The 19,743-nt window shown below is 50.0% G+C and overlaps 2 protein-coding genes across 2 annotated transcripts in view; one reads left to right on the top strand and one right to left on the bottom strand.

Annotated features, from left to right (window-relative positions):
• NLE1 (notchless homolog 1) overlaps positions 1-19,743 on the top strand; it is a 65,837-nt gene that overhangs the window by 24,942 nt on the left and 21,152 nt on the right. The gene's annotated exons all lie outside the window — the stretch shown is intronic.
• Positions 1-19,743, bottom strand: part of UNC45B (unc-45 myosin chaperone B) — a 30,175-nt gene that overhangs the window by 1,397 nt on the left and 9,035 nt on the right. The window contains exons 8-19 of the mRNA XM_081218436.1: positions 17,164-17,334; positions 14,513-14,684; positions 11,188-11,488; positions 10,175-10,269; positions 9,887-10,028; positions 9,014-9,154; positions 7,462-7,589; positions 6,478-6,544; positions 5,508-5,621; positions 5,036-5,151; positions 4,104-4,221; positions 1,798-1,953 (exon numbers count right to left, since the gene is read on the bottom strand). Coding sequence (XP_081074562.1) covers positions 1,798-1,953; positions 4,104-4,221; positions 5,036-5,151; positions 5,508-5,621; positions 6,478-6,544; positions 7,462-7,589; positions 9,014-9,154; positions 9,887-10,028; positions 10,175-10,269; positions 11,188-11,488; positions 14,513-14,684; positions 17,164-17,334 — 1,721 coding nt within the window. The remainder of the gene's footprint in view (positions 1-1,797; positions 1,954-4,103; positions 4,222-5,035; positions 5,152-5,507; positions 5,622-6,477; positions 6,545-7,461; positions 7,590-9,013; positions 9,155-9,886; positions 10,029-10,174; positions 10,270-11,187; positions 11,489-14,512; positions 14,685-17,163; positions 17,335-19,743) is intronic.

Raw genomic sequence — 19,743 nt, forward strand, 5'->3', positions numbered from 1 at the left:
GCTACTGTACATGGAGGAGACAGGACTCTAGACCACTCTGATCACCCCCAGGAGACAGAAATGGAGCTGAGAATAGAACCAGGAGGCTTGACACAACATTCAGCAGACACAGAATAGAATAGTTATCAGTATGGGTTTTGGAGTCAGACAAGTGTTCAGGTCCCAACTCAGCCACTTACCAACTGTATGACCTTAGCTAAATTATTTAACCTCTCCAAGCCTCAGGAGCCTCATCTGTTACGTTCCCTCATAATATTGTGATGATCTAATGATATGACACATGAAAAGAGCTTAGCATGATGGCCAGAGCGTAGTCAGAGCCCATCAGGTAGCACTGGACAGGAATGATGATTTTAGGCACTAATCTGACAATTTCCCCTTTGCTGCCTCAGGCCTATTACCCTCCACGAGTTAGCAGAGATACCTTTCTACATACACCGCTGTCAGATGGGGAGACAGATACAGAGAGGAAGAAAAGGCAAATTATTGCTTCTGAGCTTCTCAGCAGACTTCTGTAAACTCTGCACTGTATCCTACCACAAGGAAAGGAAAGGAAAGTTCAGCTGGCTGTGGTCGGGTTCAGGGAAAGATTTTATGCTGATGCGTAATTGATCATGGGTCTAGTGCCTATCACTCCCTGGGACAGGAATGCAGCCAGGATTTCTGAGCCCCTTGGGAAGATGGAAGAAGTGGCCAGGAATGGGTTGCAATCCTGAAGGATCCCAGTCCCCTCCTATCTAACTGGCTATGTGGTGTTGGGCTATTACTTTTCTGAGCTCGGTTTCACCATCGGTAAGTGAGGATAATAATAATCATGCCCACTGCACAGGGTCGTTGGGAAGATGGAATGACATAATAGGTGCAAGCACTTAGAGCAGCGCTTGGAGCACAGTAAGTGGAGGAGTCACAGAGCACCCTGCGGGGCCTGGTGACAGAAATGTGTGACCAGTAACTTCAGCAGAAGCTGCTCTAGGACAGCAGCCTGTGGTCCCCAGGCCGGAAGCACCCCACCTCCAATCTACTCAGTCAGAATATCTGGGGAAAGTGTTTTAACCAGCCCTCTGTGTGACTCTTACACACGTTACAATTTTGAAAAACTTGCCTTAGGGAAAGTGCTGAAGGCCAGGGATCAAGCAGGGTGAGCTACATCTCGGAGAGAGACCCCTCCCCTGGTGCCAGGACAGCGCGCACGCACGCACGCGCACACACGCACACGCACGCATACGCACACACCCCTGCCTTAAGCTGGCTATCTAAAAGAGCCTGCCTGTAAAGCAGACTTGCTTTAATCTATTTGAATTGAGATGTTTACATTTTTCACCATCAGTGAATATGATGCCCACAAACTAAGTTCAGTTTGGTGAAATAAGGAAAATTTCATTTTGCCTCCCCTTGTTTGCGGCTATGTCACTATCACTCTCATTACGCCTGCTGAGATGGCCCCAGTCCCACGAAGGGTCTGGTCATCACGTGAACTTAAGAGAATCTGCTGCCCCTTCGTCAAACTGTGGATGGTAACCCAACCACATCCATTGTTGGGGAGCTCAGGGGCTCCACAGCAATAGTTAGTGCTATTATTATTGTCGTTATTCTTAAGTAATGACTTCTAAGCACCACCAAAGTGAGTTAGCACACGTAGGGAGTCCAAATAATGAGTGTAAGGGGTCGAATCATATAGATTCTCCTCTCTTTAGGTGGTAGGAACAGATACAGGGGCTGGCCTCCCCCCAGAGGATCCTACAGGGCAGTGTGGTCTGGGGGTGGGGGGACTCCCCGGAGTCCCTAGGGCCCACTCACCACTTGAGTCACCTTGAAGCACAGTTTCTTATGTGCTGCCGTCAGCACGGCCAGGGCCCCCGCGGCCGCATTCTGCACCTTGTCGTCATCCTCCCCGCAGAGCAGCACCACCAGCTTCAGCCGGTCATTCCCATCAGCCAGGAACCTCTCCTGTACCTATAGGAGGTGGGTACAGGCTCAGAGAAAGATGCCCCCATCTGCCCAGCCTGGAGAGGGAAAGATGCATCTGGAGCCATATTCTCTGACCCAAGATCCCTCAGAGCTTTTCTTTGAGCATCTCACCAGGACACCCCCTCCTCCAGGAAGTCTTCTCTGACTAGCTAAATGAAAGTGCTACAGACTCCTCCAGCTAAAAGGTTAAAGAGAATAAGGGGTTCCTTGTAGAGCATTCGCTGTTGCTCCTGTTTGCATTCAGCTCTCCACCCCTGGGGAAAGGGCAGGCACAGACTCCTGAAGGGTAGATGTTGCCTGAAGAGCCATGTTTCACTTCACTTTGGGGAAGCCTGGACTGTTTCTCCCACAACGGATGGGCCTTCAGGGCCTGCCATTAAATGACTTGGCAGTCCCTGAAGGCACAGAAGCTTGGCAAGAGCAGCAGACAGTTGGGTAGTTTACATGGTACTCAAGAGCTGCTGTACCATTCACCAGGTGAGGGATGAGGCTTCCCAAGCACCCAAAAGCCAGAAGAGCCTCCCGGGGCCCAGGGCCCTGACATGTCTGAAAGCACACTGACCACCACCACCCCCGCACCCCTCTGCTCTATAGTAAAATCTGGTTGGTTAAATTTAAGGGCATTTTGTTGGGTGAGGTGTCCTAGAAAGGGAACGCCAAGAGGGGTCAAAGGTCACAGCTGCCCAGGTTATAAACCTCTACCTACAACTCCCTGAAGCTGGAGCAGTGGTCCTCAGAGGTAAGAGTATAGTGATAGTCAGCACAGTCCCTTCGTGGGGCACAGGTGTGACTGGAAAGCAGCTGCCCCAAAAGGACTGCATTCCCCATCTCTTGCACCAGATATGGCCATGACCTCATTCTCATTACAGAACATGAATGGATGGAATGTGTGTCACTTCCAGGCCACCATGGTGGAGCGCTACAGGGGTCTCTCCTGTGGTCTGTCTCCCCATTCCCCATCTGAATGGAAACCCTCTCAAGGTGGCAGAGGGAGAGACAGTTCTTTTTTTGGAGTGGGGGGGGGTATAGTTATTGATGATTGAAGATGCCTGCCTCCCTAAGTCATTGCTTGGAAGCGAGCCACCTGATCCCAATGTGAGCAACAAATGATGTGAGCGAGAAATGAACTTCTGTCCTGTTGGGACCACTGTTCATTTTGATTCGGGTTGTTGTGGCCACTGCTGCTCCCCATCCCATCACTGTCCCCTCCACTGTCTTTGGATACACTCTCTTCTCCCACGTGGCTGCCAGGCCCCCAGCCCAGCCTCAGGCCAGCTCCCTGGTGGACTGTGGTCGCTTTATTTCTTTTGACTTTAAAAGGCTTTCATGGGTCAGGTTTTCCTCCTATAACAGTGAGAACATCCAAGACTTGAGTTAAGAACTGAGGGGCAACAGAGTGGGTCTCACACTCGGCCACTAGCCCTGGTTGTCACGTTAACAAAGGGCCTCAGATTTCAACCCTGTTGTTACCTCTGATGAGGTTCTACCTACAGGCACAGCACTGCTCTGCCAGGATGGAAAGGAGGAGACGTTCATTCATCATGTGGTGATAATTTATCCCAGTACCAGACCATGAAGCCATTGACGTGTTCTGAATTCATTTTATTTTTACAAATCCTATAATTATTCTGTGATGAACACAGTTATAGTGCATTGCAGCTTCTGTGGAAACAGCGATCGTTCATTAAACGTTAACATTTAACGTATTCTAAAATCGGTTGTAACTGTTTTTGCATTCATTTTTTTATATATGTGGAGCTTCAACAGATGCAAGTGGTCTAGCCTCTCTTGACCTCTGAGAGGCCCTGGCCTCATATATTTTTTGCTATGAGATTATTTAGTAAATAACCTGGGGAAATGGGACTTCTACACCATGCAGCCCAAGGTTTGGGGTCAAAGCCGCAGCTAGGGATGATATTACTTTGTGTATTCTCTTTTGTCTCCTTTGTGCATTGTATTCCTCTCGGGGTCCCTATAGGGAGGCAGGCTGTCATCTAGGAAAGATTGAGGGATTCCTGGGTTCTTTGACAAAACGTTGCCTTAATACCACTGTAACAGCCCCCAGTCTAGCGCCAGGCCCTGACCTGTGGCCCGACTCTGCATGCCTTGATCACTCCCATCCTGAGCCCCCTCACCTCCTTGTTCACCACCATGTTGCACATGCACTCTGTGGCTGCCTGCCGCAGCTGGTCGTGGTTCTCAAACATGTAGTTCTCAATATCTGGCAAGGCCTTCTCCTTAAAGATCTTCTGCCTAGGGTGTGAGGGGTGGAAGAAGAGAGGCTGCTGGGTCCTCTGTAATGAGCATTTGGGGCTTTGGCCACCCAAGGGCCATTCCACATCCTCAGCCAGCATGGTTTAGCTGGCAGTAATCCCACCCCCAGCTCCAGGAGGGGCGTCCAGTGACATAGCACAGCATCCTGGCCATAGCAACAGGGTCTGAGATGAACATGTCACCCAGCTGGAGATTCTCTTGTATTATTGCTGGGGAATGTCTTTCTCTCTCCTGCTGGAGATGAAGCCAAGAAGATGTCTGGAGCAACCCTCATGTGATCATGAGAGAGGGGAAGAGCCTGTCTGAAAATTAAGACAGTACAGACAGAAGAGGTGGAGAGGTGTAGGATCTAGGACAGCTTTGTAACCCCTGCATCAAGCCGCACCTGAATCTGGTTTATCCCAGATGAGTCATTAATGACCTGAGTCATTAAGTTCCCTTTATGCTTAAACCAATTAATTGGAGTTGAGTTTTCTGCCACTGGCAGTCAAAAGACTTTCAACCCAATCCCACCATCCCCCTGCTTCCGGGGGTGGATGGGGACACTTTATCCCGACCCATCCACCTGATATCTTTTCTACTACTTGAGAAGGAAATGCCTTTCCAGTCTCCTTTGGCTTTGCACATTCACTGTGGTCTTTCCAAGTGCTAGCTCAAATCCCTCCCACGGTCGTTTCTACCCACTGCCTTCGAGCCTGTCCTCAGGGAAGAGCACACACGGTACCTGTGACATTTCCACCGACACTTCGTGGGACACCTCTCTCCACCCCTGCTCCCTGTACGCGCCACTCACCGGAGTTTGTCACTCCGCTCAGACAGGTTGGTGAGGCCTAGGAGAGCCTCATAGTTCTGGAGCCCATCCCTCTGTGTGTTGAGGAGACTCACAAGGGGCCGCACTACCTCGTACACCTGTGGGGGGAGGCGTCAAGGAGTGGTCAGGTGGAGACCGTGTCCCCCCAGTCATTTACAGGTGCCCAGCTCTAGAATTTCCAATGCATGTGCCCACCCATTGTCTGATTCAACCTTCACAATGATCCTGAGGGGCGGGATTATTTCCTTTACTTCGCAGATGAGATAACAGTTTCCAAGGGGACGGCCTTATTCGTCAGAGGTAGAGCCAGGCCTGGGATCCACACACCTCCAATCCATGGCCCTCTTTGTGTCAGCACCACGCCCCCTCCCAGGCCAGGGGTAGGGCGGCAGGGGGAAGGCCCCTGGGAGCAGACTCCTCCCATCACTACCACCCTACCGCCCCCATCACCCACCCGCTCCCCAGGGAAGGCGATGTCTGGATTGGAGACTGCAGCGATCTTCGCTAGAGCATGGGCTGCCTTCACCTTGCCCACGTCTGTGCCCTCCAAAGCCAGGGGAATCAGGGCCTGCAAGAAAGGGCACAGTCACTCCTCGGTCACAAATATACAGAGGCCTCTCTTCCCAGCGTCCCTCTCCAGCTGCTGTCTGTTCCGTCAGAAGTTCAGGAAGACTCTGTAATAGAGTCAACTCTTGAGCATCATGGCAAACAGTTAAATTCTTAATCACGGATTCAGTCCCCTTGGTTCCCAGCACACACGGAGATCTTCGCCCGCCCTCTTCCCCACCCACCCATACGTTCATGTGGCTTTTGGAAAAATAAATCGTTGTTTACTTTCTGACTAAGTCAAACCTAATCATAATAGCGGCCATTCACCGAGCACCTCCTATGAGCCAAAACTTAAGTGTATTTTCTCTGATCCTTGTGGCATTCTGCAAAGTGAGTGTGTGATGTTGTCCCTTGTTTTGCAGATGAAGAAACTGTGGCTCAGGGAGATTAAGTAATTTGCCCGAAGTTGCGCAGCTAAAAAGGGGACAAGCAAGGACTCGACGACAAGCCTTCTGTAGCAAAGCCCACGGTCTCTATCTGCACCAGGGTTCCTTCCAGTAACAAGGAGGATAAATGGGATCCCACAGTAAATCCCATGACACTTCCTAGACTTAGGCACCGACACCACACATACCTTAATGACTGTATTCCAGAGGTCGGGTTGGGGCAGGGGGTGCGTTATTCTTGGGCCAGGCAAAGAACGTGCACACACACACACACACACACACACACACAAATGAAGAGACAGACACAGAGACACATATGTACACACACACACAGACACACACACAGACATACACACACAGACACAAGTTGCTTCTCCCCAGTGAAGCACCTTCTAGGATGGCAAGGAACCCTTAGCCCACCCAATGTACCTTGCCACCACCTTGAGCCACAATGGTACCTCGGTCCTTTGGGTTGTCACACAGTGCCAGGAATACCCTGGAGAGCAAGGATAAAGGACGTTCAGTGCATGAGCACACCCTTCCCAGGCATCAGCAGGCCCAGTGAAACTCTGGGAAGTGCTACCAGTGAGCACGTGCCCCAGAACTAACCTTGGGAAGATACTGCCATGGACATAAGTGGCTGGGGAGGAAGTGAGGCCAGATGTAGCTGCAAACAGCGGCCCCATCCCTGTTTAGGGAGATACCAAATGGCTCCCTGCTGCCCGCCACCCAGGAGAAACTGGAAGCACCCCAGGACCACCATGTTCTGGCCCTTGCCGTCCTCTCTGGTCGTATCTAGCACCACTCTCTCCTGTGCACTCCATGCTCCAGACATATCCCTGGAGAACCCCGTCCTCAGTCACTCATTCTCCCTCCATCCTCAGGGTCTTTGCATACGCTGTTGCCTCTGCCTGGAACCATTCCTTCTGCTGCATTTGAGTGGCTCCTTTTTTTTTCTTCAGGGTTCCCCTGAGTTGTTACATCTTCCAGGAGGCCTTTCTAGCTGCCTACCCACCTACCCTCCAGTCTGGCCAGTTGGGTGCCACTGCTCGTGCTCCAGCCAGCCCCTCTGTATGTCCCCCATCATGGCACCTGCCGTGTCGTGTGGTAACTGTGAGCCTGTGTGCCTCCCGTCAGGCTGCACAGAAACTGTGCCTTTCATCTTCGGCATTTCAGGGCCTGGGAACCAGGTTACCAGAATGGACAGTGACCTCTTTCCTCCCAATGCAAAGTTGCCCCTGTGGTGACCTGCCTGCCCTGTCACTTTTCAGTGTTGATCCCCGTCAGCCTCCTCTTCAGGCCCCTAATGGCTCATTCCTTCATTTACTCCCCACCCCCGCCATCTCTATCTCCCCACCCAGCCTCCTGCCTCCAGGCCCCTCAGACCCCATCCCTGAACTGCTGCAGCCGCACCTGGCCAGCAGCTCTTTGGTCTGGTCAGTGAGGATGGCATTGTCTGCTTTCACCATGCAGGCCAGCGCTGAGATGACGCCGGCCTTCAGAAGCCGCTTCACCCGCATGTCCACAAAGTCCTTCTTGTCCTGGGGATATGAAAAGATGGCAAGGAAATCAATCCCGAAAGAGAAGGGAGATCATCCCAAACCCTAGATGACCTAAATGTTCCTTTCTTGCAGAAGGCTGGCTTTCCATTAGGCTATGCATGGGGGCAGGGTGGGTAAACAGGGGTGGGAGGGGAGAGAGAGCAGATAAAGCTGACCTAACAGTGGATTGGGTCAGCCCCAGGGTTGAATAGTCTCTACAGATAATCCTCAGGGTGGCTGGGAAGAGTCAATCTCTAGAAGCCACATTAGAACTTCATGGCGGCAGAACATGCTATACACCCTTGCCTGCGTGAAATCCTATGCAGCTTTAAAAAATGATTCAGAGAACTACATAGTGGTATGGAAAACATCTAAAGTATTTTCCCCAAATTGGGTACAAAATAATAACTACATTCTGATTATAACTATTTTTATTATTTTTTCTTTTTTCTTTCTTTCTTTATTTGGCTGCGCTGGGTCTTAGTTGAGCCACGTAGGATCTCTAGTTTCGGCATGCGAACTCTTAGTTGCAACATGTGGGATCTAGTTCCCAGACCAGGGGTCAGACCCGGGTCCCCTGCACTGGGAGCACAGAGTCTTAGCCACTGGACCACCAGGGAGGTCCCCTGATTATAACTATTTTTTAAAAAACGCACAGAAATAAAGAGCCTCTGGTAGGTGATATAACACACCAAATAGACAATAGTGACTGATTATAACTATTTTTTAAAAAACGCACAGAAATAAAGAGCCTCTGGTAGGTGATATAACACACCAAAATGATAATAGGGAGTTGATGTAATTGCAAGTAGCTATTTTCTTTTCTCCACTGTCACATTTGTGTTTGTTTTGCAACATGGTTATATTACTTTGGTCATTTTTTAAAAAATCTAAATGTTTTATTGGCTGGAAATACAATGCATATACATTCATATACAAACCACATACAAAGTATGCAGTTGCGTGCAGGGCATCATTGTGGGGAGGGTCCCAAGGGGATTTGTGACACCTGGGCTGCCCCGATCCCCCGTCCCTCCACTTCTCATTATTCGTACTTAGCACCCACATCCCCAAATCCAGATATCCCAGAAAATAAAATTTGTATAAATGTGGAAAACATGAAATACAACTGTCAGATGTCCATGAAATCAATATAAATTAGAAAACGTTCATCCTGGCTCCATTTGGTTTCTTCGACTATAAATCGTCGATTCCTCCTCCCCCTCCACGGAACATTAACTCTAAGAAAAAACACAAGTGCCACCTAGTGGGAGAAACTGACCATGATCCTCTTCAATTTCTCTGCCTCTTCCACCAAATCCTCCCAGATACACCGGCACGGCGCCTGACCATCATTAACTGTCCTTCCCACCTCTCTGGCGGTCCGGTGGTATAGCTCCCCTCCCGGCCATCCCCTTCCCCACCTTGGGGTGCTCCTCGGGCACGTGCTGCTTGGAGAACTTGGCCAGCTGCACCAGCTCAGGGATGACCTCATTGACGTCGTAGCTGTTGGTACAGTTCACCAGGGTGGTGGCCACCGAGTACAGGATAGTCTTGTCAGGGGTCTGGAGGCAGGAGGTGGGGGATAGGAGGGGACAGGCAGCAAGGAAACCTGAGAACAAACCACTGCCTCCCAGAGGCTCCCTCACAGGCAGGCTGGTTTGGGAGGAGCGTGGCTGGCATGGCCCCGAGGGAGAGGAACCGGCTCTGCGCACACAGGCTCTGCTCTGCTCAGCAGCGCCCCAGAGCACCAACGGGGGTCCTCTCAGTGCGCTCTTTGCTTTGTGCCCCTTTCAAAAGCCCAGTCCCATAGGCTTTCTATCAGACTGGGATAGGGTGGGAGCTGGACACCCTTTGGTGGAAACTCCCTCCCACACTTCCACCCTTTAGTGGCGGCAAAGAGCAGGGGTGGGGGGCGCAGGGGGAGGTGGCCCAGCAGAGGAGGAAGGGCATCTGGGAAGGACTGGGAAGGAGGGAGGGGCCCAGAAGAGGCCAGGTACTGCCCCTCGGTCCCTCAAAAACCTCAACTCCCTGGGGGGGGAAGGGGGTCTCAGGAAAAAACTACCCTCATCTTATTCATCCTCCCACTGCTTGGAAGGCATGAAGAGTTGTGAGCCCATTTTACAGCCAGGAAAGATGAGGGCCAGACAGAGGGAAGTGACCACCCCAGGTTTACAGGAAGAGTAGGGGATAGAGTCAGGATGAGGACAGGGGAGTCTAATTTCCCACGCTCAGCGGACAGCCCCGTGAGCCTGAATCCAGCAGATCCTGAGGCCAGAGGCCAGGGCCACACTTGCCTTGGCCAGCTCCAACATGGCCTGCAGGGCAGGGATGTCCTGAACAAAGTCATCCTTCACGTCAGCGTCCAGCGTGAGGTAGGCCAGGCCCTCCACTGCCCATCGCCGGGTCCGGGTGTCTGTGGACGTGTTGCACAGCCACCTGGGGGAGGGGAGGCAAGGGTGCTGGGACTGGGGCAAGAGTGAAACAATTCAGGGCAGCAGGTGGGCGGCTTTTTAGGACCTGGCATCCACTAGGGCACATCCCTGAGAGGAGATGGTGGGCTTGGGGAAATAGGACCCCCTTACTTGCGGCACTGTTTGGCCAGCTTCTCTGTCGACCCTTCTGCAAACTGCCTGAGACCATAGTCTGTGCCGCCCGCAGAGCCAAGTTTACAGAGTCCCTGGGGAGGAGGGGAGATGTGTAGGATCAGAGACACCAAGGCCTGGGGACGAGGCCTTGCTCACACGGGTCCCTGTGGCTGGAACACTTTGCCCCTTTTCTTTGCCTGGATAAACCTCTCTGCATCCTACAGAACTCAGGGCAGGTGTCACCTTTCTGAGATGCCTTCCCTGAGGCTTCCAGGTTAGGGTAGATGCCCACAAAGCTGGAGGTTTTCAACTTACCCTTTTCCCCCACCATTTTGCCCACGTAGATGTTTTGTGTCTCTCATTTTGAAAAATCACAGGATAATACTAACCATATCTGTAACCACAACGATAAAACTTATGGCACAAAAACTGGCTGTGAAATCATATTTTTGTTGGGGGTCAGATTCAGCTGTGCAGATTTTTACCCAGGAAAATTTGGACTCTTGCTAGGAAAAAAAATGTCTTCCCTAAGAGAAAACTCACAATGGCAGAAGCTAAAATTAGTTTTTTTTTAATTGATGTGAACCAAAAAAAAACCCACAAACAGATCAGTGACTCAAATCTTCACTGTAATTGCTGTCAAGAAAAAGGAAGTTACTTCTATAAAATGAAAATGGGAACAATGCAGCAGGTTTAACTGTGCTATATAGAAACCGATTAAGGAAACAAACTGAGTTTTTGGAGTTTGCGCTGAAACTACTTGGTGGACAAAAGCTCATCAGTGTTTGCGTCGTTCAAAAGCATCGAGGAGATCATCGTTAGGGTTACATGGCGGGGTCCCCCATCCTGAATCCACGTTCTCACAGCCTCTTGCTTATCACCCCTTTCTGCAGGGGCCTGTGGGTGGATCTGGGTGCTTAGGGCGTGGTCTCCTCAAGGACAGGGACCACGTCTCATTCATTCTGGTGTCCCTGATGCCCGGCACAGTGTCTGGTACCCAGCGCACTCACCACCAGCGTGCGGATCTTGATCTTCTCGTTTTTGGTGGTCTTGTAGATCTCTTTGAGCAGTGACACGCCATTGGTGATGATGAATGTGGCGCGGCTGAGCTTGGTGGAGGCATGGATGAGGGCCTCCACGGCCACCAGCTGGTCTGTCTCACGCTCTGAGCCGCACAGAGCCACCATCATCTCCATCACTCCTTTCAGTCCCAGCAGCTGATTGCCCAGGTCAAAGGGGCCCTGCAGGATCCCTGACACCGTCTGGATGGCAATCACATTCTTGTCCATGTCCTGGGGGTCAAACTTGCCCCTAAAACAGAGGGCCAGCGTGGTCAAGAGAACTGGCCAAGGGGAATGGGAGGAGTGTGAGATCTGGGGACAGACAGATCTGTTTTTTCATCCTAGATCCACCACTCATGAGCTGTGTAACCTGGGGCAATTCACTGAACCTCTCTGAGCCTCAGCTTCTTGATCTGGAAACTGAGGATAGCACCACTACTTCTCAGAGTTACGATGGGGATAAATGAAGTAATAGATGTGTTCCTCAAGAAGCACACTCAGATGGGGACTGACACTCAGGAAGTTTATTCGGGAGAGCTCTTGGGATCAACACCTGTTGGGAAAGGGAAGAAATCAGGCCTGGATGGAGGGAGGCACTGGACTGAGATGCGGTCATGACAAAGCCTCAGCTTGCAAAGAGTTCCAGAGCCGACACACCCTTCAAAGTTGTTCCAAGTTGGGGTGAGGGGCAAGTCATTGGATGCTGGCTGCCCTGAGAAGGGTGAACAGCTGTCCTCAGCCAAGGCAAGTACCCAAGGAGAGGTGACAGGTGAGAGCTGTCAGCCAACAGGCTTCCCAGAAGCTGGGGTGTCTGGTGGGACAGGACAGCAGCCACCACAGCACAATAGGGCTACCATGATGCCTGCCGCACGACCTGACTCTGCCACGTAGCTGAGTCACGATGTAGCCTGAGCCAGTCAATCCCCTGTCTGGTCCAGTCCCTTCCCCTAACGAGTCGGGGGTGAGGGGTAGACTAGAAGAGCCAGAAGTTTCTGCCTTCCTTTCAAAATCTACTACGGAAGGACCTCTATATGAGGACATCAGAGGTGACACACCTTCTGATCCTTCCGTGATCTGCCCAGGTTGATTTGATGTGGGGAATCGGGGTGGATGTGCACAGTGCAAATGCAGATGTGTATAAATGAAAGAAGAGAGCAGGGCTTCCCTGGTGGCGCAGTAGTTAAGAGTCCGCCTGCCAGTGCAGAAGACAGGGGTTCGAGCCCTGGTCCGGGAAGATGCCACATGCCGCAGAGCAACTAAACCTGTGCATCACAGCTGCTGAGCCTGTGCTCTAGAGCCCGCGAGCCACAGCTACTGAGCCTGCGTGCCACAACTACTGAAGCCCGCGTGCCTAGAGCCCAACTACTGAAGCCCGCGTGCCTAGAGCCCATGCTCCGCAACAAGAGAAGCCACCGCAATGAGAAGCCCGCACACCGCTCGCCGCAACTAGAGAGAGCCCACGTGCAGCAACGAAAACCCAACGCAGCCCCCCCCCCAAAAAAAAAAAAGCTAAGGAAAAAATGATAAAAAAAAGAAAGAAAGAAGAGAGCATGGAACAAGAGTCAGAGACCTGGGCTCTGGTCCCACATCTGCCTCTGGCTGGGTAACTGGGCAAGTCCCTCTAGGGGAGAGGGATAAGGCTTGGGAGCTCTGGGCGCCCCTCCAGCTCTGACAATCCGTGTCCCGTGCCTCATCTTCTTCCCACTCGGTGCTGGGGAACCAGCCTTGCGTAATTAGTTGGGGTCTGCCCTTTAAACTGGTTCCTTAAGCCAGCTGGTGCCTGAACCTCCACCCAGCCCCTGGCCCCTGATGAAGCACCTCCCTGGGAGGGGAGGGGAATGGCAGCCTCAGGCACCATTTGTTGAAGGCGGTGACCCTACCCACTCAGTGTCAGGTGACCTCAGAGGCAGCATGTACAGGCTGACCAGGAGGGGGCCTCGTTCAAACAGGGACTGACTGGGAGATAGTTACCGGGACGCTGAAGCTGAGGTCAAAAAAGACGGAGAAGCCCTGAGGATCTTTAAGTGACACAAAGTCGGGATCAGGAGAAGCTATAGGATGGAGCCAACTTCGCTGGGACCCAAATCCAGGAAGCTGAGAACAGTTTTTACTTAAAGGTTTAAAAAAAAAAAATTGTGATAGAGACCTACGTGTCCCACAAAACCTAAACTTACTCTCTGGCCCTTTACAGGAAAAGTTTGCCAACCCGTGGAATAGAGAAAGGAAAGCAGAGTGAAGGCAGGGTCTTCACCCTCCCAAGACTCACCTTTTAAGGAGGGGGAAAGCCAGCTACCATGAGGAGAGATCCACATGGGGAGGAACCATGGCCTCCCACCAAGAGCCAGCACCAACGTGCCAGCCACTTGAGCATGCCATCTTGGAAGCAGATCTTCCACCCCAGTCCAGCCTTTGGATGACGGCAGCCCAGGCCAGCGTGTGACTGTCATTTGTAAGCCCCAAAGCCAGAACTACCCAGCCGACTCTCGGCCAAACTGCTGTCCTATTGTGAGATAACACATGATACTTCTTGTTTTAAGCTGCTAAATTTGGGGGTAATGTGTTACACAGCCATCAATGACTAATACAAAGCCCGTCGGAAACAGATTAGGACCCTATGGTCCTTCCCCCACCATGTCCTCCGCCTGCCTTTCGCCTGTGGAAAACCTTTAGCCAAACAAGTTTAATCAGAGAAGTGAGAAAAGACAGAAACAGAGGAAAGCAGTCAAAGGAGACCAAATAAAAATAGTCATTAAGCGAAGTCCAGGGCCTTTAGTTACCCTCAGGGGCTATAGATAATATTCTGAGCCGTATCCTGTGAGCTGTCTTATAGAGACTGAAACCTCCACCAGGTGGAAGAAGTTAACTACATGATGACCAGGCTGTAGCCGTGACATAAGCTGCCACAGTTCTGAGAACTGGCCTCAAAGAAATGGGAACAAACTGACCCTGGAACTAAAGACTAACTGTACCTAAAACAATCAAGATGATACTGATCCGACCACTGCATGACTAATTTCAAGATGACTGTCAGAGCTGACTGTGCTGTTTCTGCCTGTAGCCCCCTCCCTCTGTCTATGAAAGCTCTTGCCCCCTGATTGTCTGGTGGGGCTGTGGGGGCAGTCAGCCTTTGGACCCGCGTCTGCCCTCCTCCCACCCCCAGGTTTCCAGCCTCCAAAATAAAGCAAACTTTTCCTTTCCCCCAGCCTTGCCTCTTTACCGGCTTTAGAGCAACCGGTCCTACACTTTCGGTTACTCGACCCTCCAGGAAACTCACGTGATGTACTCCTCGCAGATCTTGCGGAAGTGATCACGCTCCGGGTCACAGCGCAGGTCGTCGTAGAGCTTGTTGATGAGGATAGAGGCCAGCATTCGGGTGTTGTCCGTCAGGGGCAAGCAGGACGGCAGATCTGGAACCTGCCCCACTACCTTCAGGATCTTCCTCAGACCTGCAGGACGGACAGCAGCAAGTGTCAGACGCTTGCCGGGCTCTGTCCTCACAAACGCTCCTTCTCGCTCAGTCCTGTTTTATCACCAGAGCCCTGCGGCCCGCCTTTAGGCAGCATGTAGCTTATCCAACGTGAAGGGCACTGGGATGGGGCCAGGAGAGCCAGGTTCTACCCCTGACTGCCCCTACCTGAGCAATTAGCCTCCCGCTATGGGCTTCTGTTTTCAACATTTACAAAGTCAGGACTAGTTGATCTCAGACGACTCTTACCAGTGCTAACATTCTGTGGGTTGATGTGTAATCTTCCTCAAATACTATTTTATGCTCTCTTTTCCCCAAGCTTCCATTTCTTTTTTTGTAAAATGGGAACAATACTACCTTCCTTATAGAGTTTGAGGATTCAGTGAGATCATGTATGGAAACTACCTAGTGCCATTCCAGGCACATCATGACACTCAATAAATATTTATTATTTGTTTAGTAACTATAACATTTACTATTTATGGTTATTATCCCTTCTCTTCTCTTCTGTTGAAGAAACTTCAATGACTTCCTATTACCCACCAAGCTAATTCAACCATTAAGTGTTTGTTGAATAAGTGAATGAATAAACAACCACCTTTTAGGTACTGGCTACCAAAATAAAAGACAATCCTGATATCAAAAAGCTCACAATACAGGGAAGGGAAGACAGATGTATAAAGATTACAATAAGCTGTAAATAAGGACAGAACAGTGATACCGCAGATGGTGAGATTCACTCCAACAAAGCAAGAGGTTCAAGTTATGTGGAGCACGTACTATGTGCCAAGAACTTTCTATGCGTTATCTCATTTAATCCTAACGTTGACCCTACTGGTTAGTATGAATCATTGTCACCATCCATCAGAGCAGAAAACCAAGACGTGGAGAAGCCAAGTAACTTGCCACGTAATCTGGCAAGTGACATAGCAGCAGCCCTCTCCCAGCAATGTCTGATTTCAAAGCCCACGATGTTAACTGTTAACACTACACTGCCTCGGGGACAATAGCTTGATTTCAGAGCCAGGTTGTAGAGGTTGGCTAGGAGCTGGTCAGAGCTTGGGTGGTGGGACAGGTAAACGGAAGGGGGAACATAGTAGGTAAACATTGGGAGGCATGAAACTCTGGATGTGGCAGGGAATTAAAAGTTCCTGGCATGTATATGCATAGCCGATTCATTCTGCTGTACAGCAGAAACTAACACGACATTGTAAAGCAACTATAGTCCAGTAAAAATTAATTTAAAAAATGTAAAGATCGAAAATAAAAGTGCCTGGCAGTACATTTTGTGCTGTGCATTTTAACACAGACACAAACGCACTGGGAGGGCTGGACAGTCATTGGAAGGGGCCTGAGGAACCCACCCAAAGCCCCCAGCCTGGCTCTCAAAGGCCTTCATCAAATGCACCTGCCCTACCTCCCCAGCCTCACCCCCTACCCTTCCCTTCCACTCTGCCCTTGCCTTGAGCATCTCATTCTCTTCTGCTAGAACACTCTGCACCTCCTCCTTGTCCATGTCTGCCCCTCCCTGAACCCAAAAACTTACTTCAGGCTTGACGTCCTGGTGGCTCCCCTACCCTGCCTGGTGGCGCCCCTACCTAGGTCTTCAGCCCAGTTTTCAGATATTGCTCCCCCCCCCCCGATCCTATAAACCGTGTGGTTGGGCCTAAATCCTAGCACAGAGAGAAGTCGATTGTCAATGCCCAGGCTTTGTAATACATGCAGAGAAGACCAGAACTGGGATGGGGGGGAGGGTGTTGAGAGGGGGAGGGTTAAAGCACTAGAGTAATTTGTTCAAGTCTAAGCACTTACACATGAACTTTGCTGAGATCTGTGAAAACCAAACAGGGAAAGTGCTGTATCAAAAGAGACTAAAGGTAAAGCTGCTAAAAGCTGACTTGAACCTTTTAGAACAAGGTCTGGTCTATATGTCATTATACCTGTGGGAGAATTTATCACAGCAGATCATAAAGCCACAGGTATGATTCTTGAACAGTTGAACAAGGTGATTTAGGAGAGGGGTGATGCCCTGGAGCTGACAAATTTAGTGACTATCTCCTGGCACATTGTTACTGGACTTTGTATAAGGTACACAGGTGCCATTTCTCCCTCTGGAAGGCCTGTATTTTGCCATCCTGAGACTTCAGGAACGTTACCCCTTGTTGGTGGAGTCTTGCTTGGTTTTTTTTGGCACTTACCTCGCTTGTCAGGAAACTCCGCCCAGATGTTTTTGAGTGTGTTCTGGGTGTGTTCAGGCCCTGAATTCAGAGCCTCGACCTACGCCTTCACCAGCCCACTGGTGGATCCTAGTATGCTAATGACTTTTCCTGGCTTTTCAGTTGGAAATGAAGACTTCTCCCAGACAAGAGCTGCACCCCTTCCACCTTCTGCTGGTTGCCTGGTACCCTGGCGCCCACTGGAAAGGCTGGCATGAGCCCCAGACCCTCCCACCTCCTCACCGTTATCCACCACATAGATGGTGCGTGAGTTGTCGTGAATGGCGAGGTCCTTCCTGGGGACGTTCTTGTTGAGCAGGTTCAGGGCCTGATCCCTGCCCTGGCCAGACACCTTCTTACTGACCAGCATGTCAAGCAGGTGGTTGGTGATCTGCCTCAGGTCCTTCTTGGTGTCTGAGGAAGGAGAGGACAGGGGTAAATAGAGAGGACCAGGACGTCTCAGGTATGTAGGACCAGGGATGTCAGAGGCTTCTGGAAGGACTCTGGAAATATCGAATCCACTGCTTCCCAGATTTTGGAATTTCCCAGGAGAGTATAGTATCTCACTCCAAAAAAGGGAGGGAGATCTCTAGACAACACCCCCAAGGGGTCCTCCAGCGCTCTGAACACTGACTTCTATGGCAGCCCATTCCATTCTTGAACAGTCTGGTTCTTAGAAAGTTCTTCACTCCCAGGCAACGATGGGCAGGGATCCAAAGGTGCTTCGTGCAGTTTTTTTTTTTTAATGTATTTATTTATTATTTTTGGCTGTGCTGGGTCTTTGTTGCTGTGCGTGGGCTTCTCACTGTGGTGGCTTCTCTTGTTGCACAGCACGGGCTCTAGGCGCACAGGCTTCAGTAGTTGTGGCTCGTGGGCTCTAGAGCACAGGCTCAGTAGTTGTGGCTCACGGGCTTAGTTGCTCTGCGGCATGGGGGATCTTCCCGGACCAGGGCTCGAACCTGTGTCCCCTGCATCGGCAGGCAGATTCTTAACCACTGTGCCACCAGGGAAGTCCGCTTCGTGCAGTTTTTAATACACTGATTTAATAAACTGTTTTCCAGAAAGGAAATTGACACTCCTTTATAGACATTTGACTCCCCGCAGATTCAGTCATGCTGGGAGCCTGAAATTCAAGCCTTTGCCTGGGATGCCAGGTCTTCCCTTCCCACTGGGGATCTTAAAGGCAAATGCCTCCTCCTGCTTTTGCCGTCTGAACTCTCTGGAACTTGGAGATTTTTGTCCTCATTCTAGATTGTAGCCCAAAGGCAAGCAGGCAAGCAGGTAGAAAAGGAAAGATCTCCAAGCCATGTTATATAAATAAATGATGAAGGAATGGGGCTCTCTAACTGGTGAAGGAAAGACACAAATGTACATGATAGCTTGTCTTCAGATAAAAGTATGTCATGAGCATGAGATAACAGACTTATTCTGTGAGGTTCCACAGGGCAGAACTGGGACCAGAAGTGAGTGGGATTACAAGGGGACAGATTTGAAATCAATATATGGAAGAATTCTTCAGCAGAGATGTCCAACAGCTCACTCCCTCCAGAGGAAGTCGTGGCCCCCAGTGAACCACACCTCTCAGTATTCATTCTCTTGGGGAGTCCCCTCCCACACTGGCCCTGGATTGCTCATATGACCTTACAGCACACTCAGAGGCTTAAAAAGCACTTACACATTGGGGCTTGTCCATTCAAAATGCAGCCACCATGTTACATAGAAACCCAGGCTGCCCACCAGAGAGGCTACAAGGAGTAAAACCAAGATACCCTGGCCAGCATCTCCAGTTAACCACCAGCCATCCGAGTGAAGCCATGTTGGACCCTCCAATAATTCTAGTGCAGAAAAGGATCCTTACCATAGTAAGTCAGAACCACATCAAGAATTCAAGACTCCAAACGGGTTAATTACTAATATGCAAAGAGCTCTTAGGAATCAATAAGAAAAACACTGATACTCCAACAGAGGAAATAGATAACAACATGAACAAACCATTTGAAGACAAATCCAAATGGCTAATAAGGATAAGGAAAAATAATGTCTAATTTGTAAATTTAAAAAATTCAAACAGATAATTATTACCTACTGAATAGGAAGATATCTGAATCTGGTGAGAATGATTTGAGGCTGGAACTCTTATCACTTGGTGAGAGTAAAAACTGATGCACCCTCTCAGAAGGAGTTTGAAGGTAAGGTAGTGAAAGAGCTTTAGTTATGTTCATAGCATTTGACTTAGTACTCCCATTTCTAGGAATTTGTTCCAAGAAAATAATCACAAATGCAAACATAGGTTTATGTTAAGAATGGCTACTGAAGTGTTTTTTATAAGTATGAAATTAAAGGCAATCTAAATCAACAATATAGAGCTGATTGATGAGTTATGATATATCCATACAATGGCATGTAATGAAATTATTTAAGATCAAGCTTTCTGAGTTAACCCGCCTCTGTGACCTTCCCAGCCAGAGCAGGAAGTTCTAAAATGATGTCTAGGACCTGGATATACAGGAAGAAGCCTGAGTTTGTATGTGCATATATGCAGGAATGAGACAAATGTTCAATTAATAATTATTCAAGTAAAAAGGAATCCTCTTTAAGAATATTAAACGGTATGCAATAGTAATATAATACTCAGAAAGGAGAAAAACACAAAAATTTCCATAGCTGAATCCCAACTTTGTTAAATAGATATTTATATGGAGGGATAGAAGAAAGAATGGAAGGGGGACTTCCCTGGTGGCACAGTGGTTAAGAATCCGCCTGCCAATGCAGGGGACGCGGGTTCGATCCCTGGTCCGGGAAGATCCCATATGCCGCGGAGCA

The sequence above is a fragment of the Mesoplodon bidens genome (assembly GCF_964165515.1).
Source record: "Mesoplodon bidens genome assembly, chromosome: 19".
Classification (NCBI taxonomy): domain Eukaryota; kingdom Metazoa; phylum Chordata; class Mammalia; order Artiodactyla; family Ziphiidae; genus Mesoplodon; species Mesoplodon bidens.